This window comes from Musa acuminata, chromosome BXJ3-8, assembly GCF_036884655.1.
Source record: "Musa acuminata AAA Group cultivar baxijiao chromosome BXJ3-8, Cavendish_Baxijiao_AAA, whole genome shotgun sequence".
NCBI lineage: Eukaryota > Viridiplantae > Streptophyta > Magnoliopsida > Zingiberales > Musaceae > Musa > Musa acuminata.
In genome coordinates this window covers 2,654,533-2,665,290 of record NC_088356.1, presented here as the reverse complement: position 1 = coordinate 2,665,290, position 10,758 = coordinate 2,654,533, and the positions used below count along the sequence as shown (strand labels likewise).

The 10,758-nt window shown below is 38.3% G+C and overlaps 2 protein-coding genes across 2 annotated transcripts; one reads left to right on the top strand and one right to left on the bottom strand.

Moving 5' to 3' along the window:
- The first annotated feature begins 272 nt into the window (after positions 1-272).
- LOC108953507 (uncharacterized) lies at positions 273-1,387 on the top strand. Its single transcript, XM_018829509.2, has one exon. The coding sequence runs from the start codon at positions 480-482 to the stop codon at positions 1,203-1,205; it is 726 nt and encodes a 241-aa protein (XP_018685054.2). The 5' UTR covers positions 273-479; the 3' UTR covers positions 1,206-1,387.
- A 150-nt stretch (positions 1,388-1,537) lies between these two features.
- On the bottom strand, positions 1,538-10,758 carry LOC103993921 (uncharacterized). The gene is made up of 10 exons (XM_009414161.3): positions 10,423-10,758; positions 9,864-10,019; positions 7,601-7,816; positions 7,283-7,465; positions 6,254-6,475; positions 4,578-4,694; positions 4,348-4,491; positions 3,939-4,040; positions 2,578-2,646; positions 1,538-1,977 (listed from the first exon to the last, which is right to left on the bottom strand). The coding sequence occupies exons 1-10, from the start codon at positions 10,597-10,599 to the stop codon at positions 1,744-1,746; spliced, it is 1,620 nt and encodes a 539-aa protein (XP_009412436.2). The 5' UTR covers positions 10,600-10,758; the 3' UTR covers positions 1,538-1,743.

The window sequence follows — 10,758 nt, the reverse complement described above, 5'->3', positions numbered from 1 at the left end:
ACGCAGCTTGTCTTCTGCTGGTCGTGTCAATGGGGGCAGCGAGGCATGGCGCCGTCTTCGTCCGTGTAATTGGATTCAATCTAAATTGCCGGAGGAAGGAGATCGGAAAGCCTCTTCCTTCGACTCCACAATAATGGCTTGCTGCTGCTACGATCGCTATCAGGTGGGACACTTCATATGCCGAAACAGAGCCCATTCAATAGCATCATCACTCGGTATATTTTAGTAGCGAGCAGGTCTCGGGCTTCCAAGTAACTTTAGCGACAGAGAGAGAGAGAGAGAAGGGATGTGACCACCGCTTTTGTCTCGCACACCTATCGTTCTCTCTTTTGACGCCCTTTTCCCTGTGTTATTCACCTCGAAGGGGTTCGTTCTCCATGTCGGCTTCCTTCTTCTCTCTCTCTCTCTCTCTCTCTGTAGGTTGTCTGTGAAACCTTGCCGGAACGGTTGAATCAAAGAGCGGTCTTTCTTTTGGTGCAATGGAAGCAGCAAAAGCCGAGTCTCCTCCTCCTCCTCCTCTTCTAGTGGAGTTGTCGGTAGAGGCGCTGAGGCTCCTCTCAAGATGGTATCTTTCCCTCTCCACCCTCTCCTCCCACCCTCTCTTCGCAGTCCTCGCCGCCGCTTCCATCCTAGCCTTCCTCTACCTCCCCCGCACGCTCCTCCCCCTCCTCCTCTCCCCCATTCCCATCTCCACCTTCCTCCTCCTCGCCGCCCTCTTCCGCCTCCGCTCCCCGCCGCCCAACTCCGTCGCTGCCGCGGCCGCCGTCGAGGAGGAGGTAACCCCAGGTCTCTCGGAACCCAAGCCCGAGGCCAAGGCGGTGGAATCCACCGATTACCATCAAAATGTGATCTTTCGCGATGCTTTCGCCGACTGCCTCCGCTGGAGCGGACCGCTCGAGGTCATATACGAAGACTACGAGGGGGAGGAAGAGAACGAGGAGTCCCGCTGCAGAGGACGCTCGCAGGAACAACACTCGAAGTGGGCCCAAAATGAAAATTTGGGAAGCGGGCGACTGTGGCCACTCCGGTTCGCGTGCGACGACTCCGATACCGACAGCGAGGGCGGCTCCCCGGCCGCGTCGGGGTCGAGCTCGCCGGCGGAGCCCCGGCTCCCGTGGGAGGACGAAGAGCAAGGGGACGACATGATCGAGATCGATCTCGAGGAGGAGAACCTCATCGAAATTGATATCTCTGGCGGTCGGTGATCGAGAGGTCGCTACCGTCGCCAGCGGCGGCGGAGCGGAAGAGGGAGTTTTCTGTGACCGTCGTTTTCGGTCTGTAGACAACTTTGCTTGATGACATAATCCATCAGGCAACACAATAGGACGAGTTTGTATTCGACAAGAAGAAAAAGGACTACAACATCAAATACGGATTTCCATCTCAATATATATATATATATATATATATATAATGCAAGAAATAAATAGGCATCGGTGAGATTAAGAAGATTCTCACCAGATATTTTGAAATGAATGGAACACGTGACTGGCTTGTCGGCTTCTGTTGGTGTGTGATCATATTAGCTTCCACAAAGAAAGGGAGAACACAGAGGAGATATTAAAAGAAAGGTCAAACAGAGGATGCTATCAAGCAGAGGAGCAGATAGATGTCAAAACAATTCACCAGAATGATAGATCCAATGAAGTATTGATATTTTCTGCATGCATTAATTATATCATCGATGGCTTCTCCTTCACCCAATGTTTTCTTGTCCATGAAGGTTGTGGATCACGCTGACTGTTAGGGGAGGTTAAACCCGTTGACCAAGTCCACAGCATCATCTACAGAGTCGGCCAATCTCTCTGCTTCCCCGGTGTAGGTGTGAGGAGTCAAGTTCAAGAGAATTGTCTTTGCTTCCTGGGGCAAATCCAAGCTCTCTGTAAACTCTCTGATGCTCTTCTTCGACACAGCTCTTCCTCTGGTCAATTCCTTCAGCTTCTCGTATGCCTCAGGAACAGCATATCTTCGCATGACCTAGAAAACAATGCAAACAGCACTAACAGCTTAAATTTGGCATCATGAATTGCTTGAACAGAGTCCAGATGAAGCTGAAACACAAAAAACTTATGCTACAAGGTCATGTAAGTGGCTTCCGATATCAGAAAAGATATTGATTACACGAGAACTCCAACTTTATATTGCTTACGGTTAAATATAGTTCATTCACTGGGATAAACTTTCTCTGATCATCTTTTTAGGGTTTTAATAAGCCTAGACTAATTGATAGTTTATGGATCCAGCAATCTCAAACGATCCCTCTGCTTAGGCAACTAAAACATGCACATGATGTCATACACCTAAATCAAAGGAAGTAAGACCATGGGATGCAATGCCCGGAAAGTAAACTTAATAAAATGGACTAACTTTTATCCGAATGGAAGACTTCTGATTGATTATAGTGATACTCTTCCGGTTATAATGCCAAATGATGAAAATTATCCACAACAAAAACAAAAGTCATTATTCTAGTGACTTTACTAAACATCAGAAAAAACTACATAGAACTTCAGATCCTCTACCTGCGTTTGAGTTTAATTGAACTTGTCAAACACACAACAACTGTCAGAGTCTTACCGTTTGAATTGGTTCGGCAAGGACCTCCCAGGTCTGCTCCAAGTCTTCATTTAAACAAGATTCATTCACCTACAAAACGATCACTCAATTTAGAAATAGGCAAACCTGCAAGAAAGCCCCTAAAAGATTTTTTTTCTACTCTTTTAACAAATAATGACCAACTTAATCAATGATAGTGAATAGGTAGTAATCAGATAAAACTAAAGAGAAAATAGAGCAGATAAAAAACCTGAAAAAATATGCTTGCAGGAAAGATAAGAGCAGATTAAGGAAACAACTCAAAGCTGCAACTACAGCCAAAAGAAATGGAGATCGAGAGGGACCATACAAAAAGAGAGCCATAAGAAGGATATAATAGTCCTTATTTTGACTAGTAATGTAACTAACAATACATCTCAAAGGCAAGAAAATATCCATGTAGTTGGACTCCAACTCGAAATTTTATAGTTTTTTGTAGCTGTTCGTTCTTCCTTTACTCCCTTTTCCTCTTTTTTCTTTTTTCCTCTTTCCAGAGCCATGCCTGTGGAGACACCCTGCCATACATTTCTGCTCACCATATTGTCAAATATTGACAACACATACAGTGCCAGTGGCCTTGACTTACTCAAGAGATGCTCTCGATCAGGCAATCTTTAATAGTAATTTTAGAGCCAAAAGTACAATCTGTGTGAAGCTACAAACTTGGCTTGAATGAACTATTCATCAAAACTCGCCAGTCTTTTACCTTGTTCATGTTTTCTGTTTCCTTAGCATTATTCTTTACCGTGTTATTCCAGTTCAATTTAGATTAGCATCACCATCTACCATTGCATAGTTTACAAACAGAAAATTACAACCACAAAATATGAAGAATTAGAGATCCTTAACTCATGATTGCACTTTAGTTAAAATTTACATCGCAGAATGGTTGAAGCTACATGTTCTTATGCTCTAAAAAACTAACTCTATTTATAAGTATCATATCTGACTTTTATGTTGGAAATGACAACAGAATTGTTGCAGTATGTTTTATTCCTGTTATACACACTGAATCATGATAACCATTTAAACCGCAATTCAACTTTCAAATAACTAATCTGCTGATTTGACCTTCAGTGGAATCCACTGATTATGGATAAGCAAGGAATGCATAAGATGAAGAAAACTTCCTGAAGTAGTAGTAGAATAACAAAAGATATGTGAACAGATTACAAACCATTATTGATTAGTAATGAAAATACAAAAAGGTTGGCATGCATGTTGGCTTCAAACCTTATCCTTAAATGCTAACGAAATCCATCCTAATCAAAAGTTCAAAGAAAGCTTTGCATGGTACTTCTATATCCTTACTAGTAAATACACACAATGTGCAGACTGCTTACCTGGAGCTTTTTGATTCCCAGTAGTGCGCTATTATAAGCCAGAAGAGAGTAACCTAAACCGACACCCAGGTTCCTCAAGACAGTTGAATCAGTTAGGTCACGCTGTTATGCACAACACAATAGTAAGAATGACATCACTGCATGAAGACCAATGGATAGAACAAAAACTGAATACACATATGCACATGCATCACACACACACAAACGCATAAACACATATATAATATGTGATTTAAGAATAAGTGAATCTTTCAATGCGCTCTTAAATAGTTGAATCTTGTTATAGGTTCTGAGATCACAAGCATGTATGTATCACTCCCAGCAAATTCAAATTTAAATTTACTACCAAATATAGCAGTTTCTGACATCTGACCAACAAAGAGAAATCTGGATCAAGATGGAATAATACCTGCATCCGTGAAATGGGCAATTTCATGCTAAGGGCTGATAGAACGGCATTACCCAAGCATAGATTGCCCTCACTGTTCTCGAAATCAATAGGATTTACTTTGTGAGGCATAGTGGACGATCCAATCTCGCCAGCCTTTGTTATCTGCAGAGAACATTAGAAATATTTATTCTCGATCAATTTGTTACAAAGGAAAAGAAATTAATATAGTAATGGAAAGTTAGGGTTACCTGTTTAAAATAACCTAAAGATATGTAGCTCCATATATCTCTATCAAAATCAATCAAGATGTTATTAAACTGTGTGACATTATTGAAAAGCTCTGCAATGTAGTCGTGAGGTTCGATCTGCATGATAAGAGATAAGACTTTGACTCAGTAATCTTAAGAAATTGCATGAACTGCTTTAAAATAATGGTCTACACAAGGAGTGTATGCATTTGTGTGGCCTAATATACTTGCACAAGTCAGATTCTAAAGATAATCTAGACAATCAACACACCAACATAGTTACACTGAGTGAAAGATAATGCATACAAGTCAGATTCTAATACAATCAACACACTAACATTGTTACTCTGAGTGAAAGATAATGTATACAAGCAACTCCTAAGTATTTGTCCGTTCTTATTCAAAGCCGGTTTTGTTTGAACCTCCCATCCCACTTCCGAATAAAACAGCTAATAGTCTTTGTATGATTTTATCAGTGTCTAATTGCGAGGCTTCCTCAGGTAGAAGCAGAAAACTTTGTGCTCTTGTAAAGCTCCACTGGGTAAAGCAATTCAAAAGAAACTATCTTACTGAAGCAAGCATGTCACAAACATGGCAGTGTGTCGTGAAAATGCATAATTTGGTTAACTATAAATGAGAAGTTTCACAAAGTCAGACAGGCAAATTCTGATAGCCTCCTAACTAGTAGATTGTGTTGTCCATGTACTTTATTACATCTATATCAAGAGACAATCACAGAATAACAAACAAAAAAATGAGGTAGTTGATCAACTGACTATAATCCAGTCAAGGCTAGAATCTTTTTTCAGATCTAGTAAGAAGATCAGCTTCACATTGATCCCTTGGATCACCAAAGTAAATGCTTTAACCAGCTTGAAGTATTTAGAAGATATTTCACAGGGAATGTCAACTGAAGCAACGATGTAATTATTAGCTCAAAAATCTGGGCCAAGGATGTTTGTGACTTGGAGATGTTAAATAATATCATGTTAGGGTTAGGGATGAATTGGTGGGTACTTGTGAGTAACAAGACAAACAATATCAAGATCATGTAATTGCATAACACAAAGAACAATATGTTTTTTCTACCAAATTAAGCATGCTTTTTTTTTTTTTTGCCTATTCTGCTTTGTGATCTAGTAATGTACGAGACGTAGAATATATACTTACATGTCTAAGGATGACTGGAAAAAAATTGCAAAAATAACAAGGTGGCATCTTGTAATTGAGCAGAAACTTCAAAGATGTTGCAAATTAAAAAAGAGAGAAAACAGAAGATGAGGTTTTCAAATTTTGAAGGCAAATCTACATGATGATCAAATTTGGAAGATTGAGATTGGCATGTTTTCTCCAGTACAAAGATGTCAATTTGAGTGTTTAAATCAGATGAGATATGCATCTAAACAATACAATTAGCGGCAAAAACCGAAAAACTTGTAATAGAATAATGAAACACAATACTATAGACTTGGATAACTCAGAGCATGACCAGAGTCCAGAGGTCCTTTTCCATGTAAAGATACATTGTCAAAGGAAATGAATTCAATTGCTGCTACTAGTTATTGAAGATAAGTATGATGAAAAGAAATCATTTGCAACAAAAAATAAGTTGGACAATATATCTATTAATCTTGAGTGAGTATATAATCATGCAATAATGTATATGAAAAATATACCTGTGTCACATAAGCATTGAAGTCTACTCCTAGAGATTGTACAAATTCTGCAGTAATGCTTTTCCAGTTGATATCAGGGTATGCAACTTTATGAGCATTATAATTTCCAACTGCACCAGCAAACTTGCCCAATACATGAATTTTGGAGAAAGCCTTTCCACGCTCACTTAGTCTGACAGCAAAATTTGCCATTTCCTTTCCCAAAGTAGTGGGTGAAGCCGGCTAAACACGACAAAGAAAGAACTGATTATTTTTTGTTTCAGAATGAATAAACAATTGTTTATGGCAAAAATCAATAGCACTAACTGTCCATATTAAGATTGTTCAAAATTTCTTTGAAAATGACAAAAAAAATTAGTGTAGCATTACCTACTCAGGAAAACTCATTGCCAAGTAACCACATTTTTAGAATGATGATGTTGCCCTCTCATGATCAAGGTTTTAAATTTTACACTGTGTGCCCCCACAACATGCTGGCATGGTACCACAGTTTTCATGCTGGCCAGCACAGGTAAGTGATTGGAAACTATTCTAAATAAAATTTCATTGTATAAAGCACGAAACATGTCATAAATTTATTTTAATGAATAAAGTGAGTTTAGATGTTCCTTTCGTCAATGCATCATTAGAGATTTATAAACAGAATGGAACTTTTTAAACTCTAAAATTTTGCAAGAAGTAATTACATCATTGAAAATTTGACAAGAAAGAGATCAACAACCTAGAAACCATAACATCTATTAACCCATTTCTTGACCACATAAAGTGACATGAGCTGTAATGTTAAGTTATCCTAATATTATGTGATTTAACATTTTTAAATGTGTTAGTTTCACTAATAAAAGTACCAAGCAAATTTGTATAAGATCTAGAAGAAAGAAAGGTTAATGGAAATTGATATGAGTTATTAGAAGCAAGAAAGGCCAAATGTTTGACACAAAATTTAAAATATTTAACTAGGAAAGACTAAGCAACTTAAGGTAACATCAAAGAAAAAAAACTACATCTCCTCTATAATAGGTGAAGTACCTGCCCATGAGTGCGCGACAGCATAGGAATATGCGCATTTTCCTTTGCCATGACACGTATTGCTTCACATAAATCAACCATGACTGGAAAAATGACCTCGTTCATAGCTTCTTTTAGTGATAATGCATGAGCCAAATTGTTTATATCCTCGGATGTACAAGCAAAATGAAAAAACTCAAGCACCTGAAAGAAGAGTATCACACTAATCAAGAACAACAAAAGCACATTGTCATATACTAATATTGTTAAAATCACATGTTAAACAATTTAAGGACAAACAAAACAGCCCCTCCTGGCAGTTAAGAAAATAAAACTAACCTTTTCAATTTCTGGATGAGATTTACATCTTTGCTTCAAATAGTATTCCACTGCCTTGACATCATGATTAGTTATTTTTTCTATTTTTTTTACTTCTAAGGCATCATTTATATCAAAATCATGAATAATTTTTTCCAAGAAAGACTGAGCATCCAGACTGAACTGCGGGACCTCTGTAATTTCTGGGACTTCTGAAAGCTTTAACAACCATTTCACCTGCAAAGAACCATTCAAAACCTACTTAACAAAAGCAGCTAATGTTAACACCAACAGAAAAACCTTATCCCACTTTCCTATTACTGAAAAAAAAAAACTTACTCCAGAAATTATGAGTACATACCCATACATACCACCAGTGCATAATTTTATTTCTGCTTATAAGCATTTTCAAACATAAGAAAAGAGAGAAAAATATTATATTTGATAATAAAACATTGTGGAATTTGGATATTGCATCTATCTGGAAGTAATCAATACCAACATGATATGGACATGCCATCTTCAAAAATCTTGTAAAAGTAGGACAAAACAGTGCATAAAACAGAACAACTAACATATGAATTTTATATTATGATATTTTACTTTGTACAACTTAGGCAATATATAAGTCATATATAAATCACGATACACATAACCAACATTCATATGAATAAAAGAATTCATAAAAAATACTTCAAACACATACAAGAAACATTGAGGAGTTAATCAGCAATCTAATCCACATATATAAACTCAATTATTTGACATTCTATATATATGTAATAGATTAACATATATAAGTATAATGGTGTAAGACATAGTATGCTCCAATCTATCCAACACAAGTTGAAAAATATTTGAGATTTGGTCACAGACATGGATGTGTAAGCACTTTGAAGTGTCTGTCATGATAAGGATTTAAATTAATCTAATACAAATTCTACCTCCACAATGATATCTTAGTAAGTTCATCACTCGGAAACAATTGTAAGGCTGAAATCATAATGTTTGCATCTGATTGACGATGTTGTGAATTCCAACTCCACAAAAATGTTTGAGTTACTCCTCCAAGTCTACCTCGATCCTGTGTTGCATAAGCCAATATTTAGTCAATGTTCTTCTCCTTCACTAATGTAACAATCATTCTTCCTATGCACTTGGGGGTTGTTTATTTTGCAATAAGTTGAAAATTGATTCTGAACTTTAGCCCCAGACCACTTCTGCAGAACTTGAGTTCTGCTCCAGTGTTTCTAAGGAAGATTTTTTTAAGGCAAACTTCCTCCTCCCCAAACATTTTCGCTACACAAAACTCTAAAAGTGAATCACTTCAATTGTAAGTTCAACTTAAAGGTTGCCACTTATTTTCAGCATTGTCCTTCCTAACACACCAAATAGCCATCTTAGCAGTCTAACACTTTTGAGTTCTTCTCAGTTCACCACCCTAAAGTAGTACTCAGTTCAATATATTGTCATATAAAACATAGATGAACAGATGAAAGAAAGTTTCATTAATGGTTAAAGTAACAGATATATGTCCATTGTTTTATAAGGGCGAAAATGGACAAAGCTTATTATGTTACTATAACAGCTTAGGAGTAAAAAAGTACACTCACATATCAAAATGCTCAGGAGGCCTCTACATGAACCAGCCAATTACATAGTAAAGCAAAAGAGGGAGCTAAACATGCAGAATACTAAATACTCACTTATGAGAAGTGACTGTTAGATATATATAACCTTCAGATGCAATGAAGAGTTCCTAAATCTTGTATGCCAAAGATTTCCACAAGTATATCAGGTGGTTCTAGGGCTTCTTATAAGACAATAAAACAATCAATTTATGCACTTTATGCAGAGAACTGAATTAGCATACAACACGGTCTGAGCCATATACACAGTATAGAGTTTAGTACTACATTCCTAATGATCACATGGCATAGTGGCAGAGATATGGACTATTTCAGAGCAGCAGTCATCAGAATAATAAGATCACAAACTCATAAATCAATATGATCACTTGGTTATTGAGAATTTAGAAAGAAGAGGTAGGGACAAGTATATCAAAAACTACCATAACACACTTGGAAACAAATATCACATATAAAATGATAGAAAAATGAGTGATGATTCAAGAGTGTTAACTGGCCAGTATATCAAACACAGGATAAATAAAATGAAACGGTTGATGTCAATTATACTCGACCAAATAAAAGGTCCAACAGAATTAAGCTTCAAAGAGAGGAAATTGACTTTATTACCAAGCTAGTTGGACTAGAACACTAACCTCAACCAATACCCGGTGACGGATCAATCCATATTCGCTAAAGAATGGGCGTAAGTCCTTGACTTTCTGCATATAACGTCCATCCAACGGTGACAGAGACATTGTACTAGCTGACAAATCCCAATCGGTGAGATTTCCCACATTATTCTTCTTCATCTAAAGAAAACTGAATTCCCTTAGAATCAACTAAAGAAATTGAATGAACCTAATTTAATAAAACATTCGAAAGCCATCTCATTTAATAAAAGAATAAAGTATCCCAACAATCCTAGACCTTCTGGCGTCCCAAAGAAAGAAACAAATAGGTAGGTTTGTAACTCTAAGATTCTTATGGTTCGTAGAGTCGAAGCATGGCAAGAGACAATTAGAAACTGGGTAATCCGAGGATACCAAGCAAATATGTGTACAAGCCTTTTAAAAGGAGCAGCCTTCTTATGCGACTGCCGGCAGAGAAACAGTAGCTTGCAGGAATGCTAACGCAATGAGTTAAGCTGGGTTGAAAAGGGGCGCAGTCTTTCCGTTTGATAAAATTTCCAAAAGAGCAATCGAAAAGAAGTACCTCCAGGGGAGATGAATCCGTGGAAGCGACGCTCAAGGACGATCGGGGAGAGCGGACGGAGGCGGTCTTCACGAAGACTGGGCCCCATCCCGACCTCGGGCGGGTAGAACTCGGGCCGCCGAGGGACTGGCGCGCGCCTTGGCCCCTGGGAACTCGCAGAGAGGCCACTGCTTCCATCGGCGCGGTCGTGAGGGCGTAGGTACCAAGACAACGGAGGGAAGAAGAGCTGCAAGGAGAGTGTTAAGGAGATGTATTTAGGAGCGGAGGGGAGGGGAGGCGGCCGCCCTTTCACCTGTGGCGACTCGACAGCAGGAATGTTCGTAATCCTCCAATGTA

Excerpts from the sequence above, each read along its gene's own strand:
- LOC103993921 (XM_009414161.3), bottom strand. The coding sequence starts at position 10,599 with ATGGAAGCAGTGGCCTCTCTGCGAGTTCCCAGGGGCCAAGGCGCGCGC. Across the intron at positions 7,817-9,863 it reads GTCACCGGGTATTGGTTGAG|GTGAAATGGTTGTTAAAGCT; the intron begins GTTAGTGTTCTA and ends GGTTCTTTGCAG. Across the intron at positions 4,492-4,577 it reads CTTTAGGTTATTTTAAACAG|ATAACAAAGGCTGGCGAGAT; the intron begins GTAACCCTAACT and ends TGTTCTCTGCAG.
- LOC108953507 (XM_018829509.2), top strand. The coding sequence starts at position 480 with ATGGAAGCAGCAAAAGCCGAGTCTCCTCCTCCTCCTCCTCTTCTAGTG.